General features: G+C 40.5%; 1 protein-coding gene across 1 annotated transcript in view; it reads left to right on the plus strand.

The window, feature by feature from the left end:
- The first annotated feature begins 939 nt into the window (after positions 1 to 939).
- The window catches only part of LOC108751483 (uncharacterized protein K02A2.6-like), a 3,073-nt gene continuing 1,375 nt past the window's right edge, over positions 940 to 2,637 (plus strand). Inside the window, exons 1-2 of the mRNA XM_018491718.1 lie at positions 940 to 1,025; positions 1,686 to 1,963. Coding sequence (XP_018347220.1) covers positions 940 to 1,025; positions 1,686 to 1,963 — 364 coding nt within the window. The remainder of the gene's footprint in view (positions 1,026 to 1,685; positions 1,964 to 2,637) is intronic.

Genomic DNA, 2,637 nt, shown 5'->3' on the forward strand with positions numbered 1-2,637 from the left:
AATACGAGCGCGCAACGACGACAATTGTCTGATGGGAGATCCGGCGCTCGAATTATTCAAAGTACAGTGACGAATGCACGTGTTATTGAACGAGATAAATAAGCTGTTGATGCTGCGTGTTTTGGAGAGCGGACGATATCTGAGCATGACTTTTGGCTCATGGGATCTGTACGAGTTTTCGCTCTTGCAGAGCACAACCAAGCATTTTGTGGGCCATCAAAACGGCTATTCAGATCGAGAAGCCGCGCTACGTCATTTTCGTTATGCAAACAGGTCGAAAAAAAAACATATCCAAGTATATAAGTCGATTCGACGACTACAAATTAACCAATGTGAAACTCTACTTGAATTCGGAATGTTATCCATACGATGATTTGAATTTGGATTTTGATAAAAACAGATGTGCGATTTTGTATGACTTGTACGCGCGTTTCTGCAAGGGCTATGGATACGAATATCTCGAGCCGAGTCTCATTTTTATAACTTTTTTACGTAATGGCCCGTTCGTAATCATCGATTGCTTTCGACAAAACAAATCGGTCAAAAGTGGCACCGTAGACGTACGATTAGACTTTGAATGTAAAGAGAACATGCTCCAAATATATTAAACAGCCTATTGTCTCATCATACACGATCGCGATTCAGTATAATCCCTTGACCAACGTTGTGAGCAAAATCAAATCACTTAAGTGCACCTCTGACACTATATAAAATCTACGATATCGACCGCAGTCGACCGCAGTCTTCTCGACAATATGCCCGTGCCAATATTCGTGGATCTGCAAGGATTCATTGTTAACAAGAAATTTATCGTGAAGGAAATGGCGGTGCTGAAACAGGGGACCGTTCTCACGTATTATATTTTTACGAGTCCCATGCCAAGAAAATTTTTGACAAGATCCAACAGGTCTTGCGCTTCCTGATTGAGTGCTTATCACCATGGATTGCGATGAGAGGACGGGATGGTTCCGTGCAACGGCGAAACGTCTGATCACAGCAGCTGTATTTGAAGATGATGCTATCGTGTAGGTTAAGGGACGCGAGAAACGAACGTGGCTGTGGAACTTGCTTCTGGACGATGAGCGAGAACGCATGTAATATATCGACATCTTGGATGCAGTTTACGAAGACATCGAATCTTTAACTAATCTGGATGTTACTAATACTATGCGATGTGGACAACATGTTAAGAATTGCGCGTTACAAAATGTATTAAAAATATATAACTGGTGGTTGCAAAAGAATTTTTTTTAAATAAAAAATATGTTAATGTATTTATTACATATTTCTTTTTTCCCTTCCTTTATAATACATGTATGAACGTATGTATAAACGTATGTATGAACGTATGTATAAATGTATGTATGTATGTATAAATGTATGTATAAACTCTTGACAAAGAAAATACGTAGAAAGACGTGATAAAACATGTCGCGATACGTTCGAAATTCTTGGAAAGAGGAGGAGGGCCTGTCTTCCTCTTCGATTCCAGAAGTATTACCATATATATGTCACAATTTACGCAGATGCAATCAGTCTTGCGATACTCGCTTATACGAACGGTTGAAAAAATGTATACTTCGCCAAAGAGAGCAGCACATTGTACGACGTGAAGGAATATAACATGTAAGTTTCAACGTTCTATGCACAAAAGAAACAGTTTTTAACATTATGTATGTACATAGTACGGAGCATCGCGCAATGCGTTTACTGAGCAGACGTTACGATCTGACGAATATGGGCTACAAATTTTTGGAAATTGGTATCAACGTTGGTCCATCGAGTTACGTGGAGATTGCTCTGGGAGATCATCGCGGACACGAACTGTCGCTGTCTCTTGAAACGTGGAAGAACCTTTACGAGCAGCGATGGAATATTTACAAGATGCTTCGAATACAAGGACAATTTTATAAGCTTTGGACCGCTAACCGTCAGAGTTTGCATGCTGAACGATGTTACGCTCGTACGTCTCGATTCTTCGTCCATACGCATTACGATGATCGAAACGACGCTACGCCGTATGTTTGACTTTGACTTTGGGTATATCGATGTAACGTTCAAATGATTAGCCCGATTCGTCGATACGGTTGATGTCAAGTATACGCGATTCTCTAATATCACATCTGAGAACGCTATACATGATAGCGATATCTTCAATGGACATCAGGGCGTCGATTGCGAGTTATTAGCTTTAGTTTTTAACACATATAAAAAAACGATGTAATAACATGTGAATAAAAAAATTTTCTTTCGCATTACTACATATGTATTTTCTTTTACTCCCCATCCTTTGCCTTGACGCGCTAATAAAAAACCTACTCATTTTTTGCGACATCTAGAGTTCTATAGTTCTATAGTCTGCAAACATTGTTGGGACATGCCGAGCCTGACGAGGGCGTGACGATCGCAGGAGAGAGTCAGTCCTGCGACCCGCGCTCATGGGTTAACACACGTGCCACGCTGGGCCCTAACCTTGTACTTACAGCAAATATACATCACGAATATAAGAACGTATGTGTAGATTGATCATCGTCGTGCAAATCCTAACTGGCGCTGCGGCTTTTTTTTCCCCGAATCTTTTCTTTATACGGACAAGAATTCAACTAATATGACGACACCAACGTCATAAATCGAGGC

The sequence above is a fragment of the Trachymyrmex septentrionalis genome, unplaced genomic scaffold (genome assembly GCF_001594115.1).
Source record: "Trachymyrmex septentrionalis isolate Tsep2-gDNA-1 unplaced genomic scaffold, Tsep1.0 scaffold45, whole genome shotgun sequence".
Classification (NCBI taxonomy): Eukaryota; Metazoa; Arthropoda; class Insecta; order Hymenoptera; family Formicidae; genus Trachymyrmex; species Trachymyrmex septentrionalis.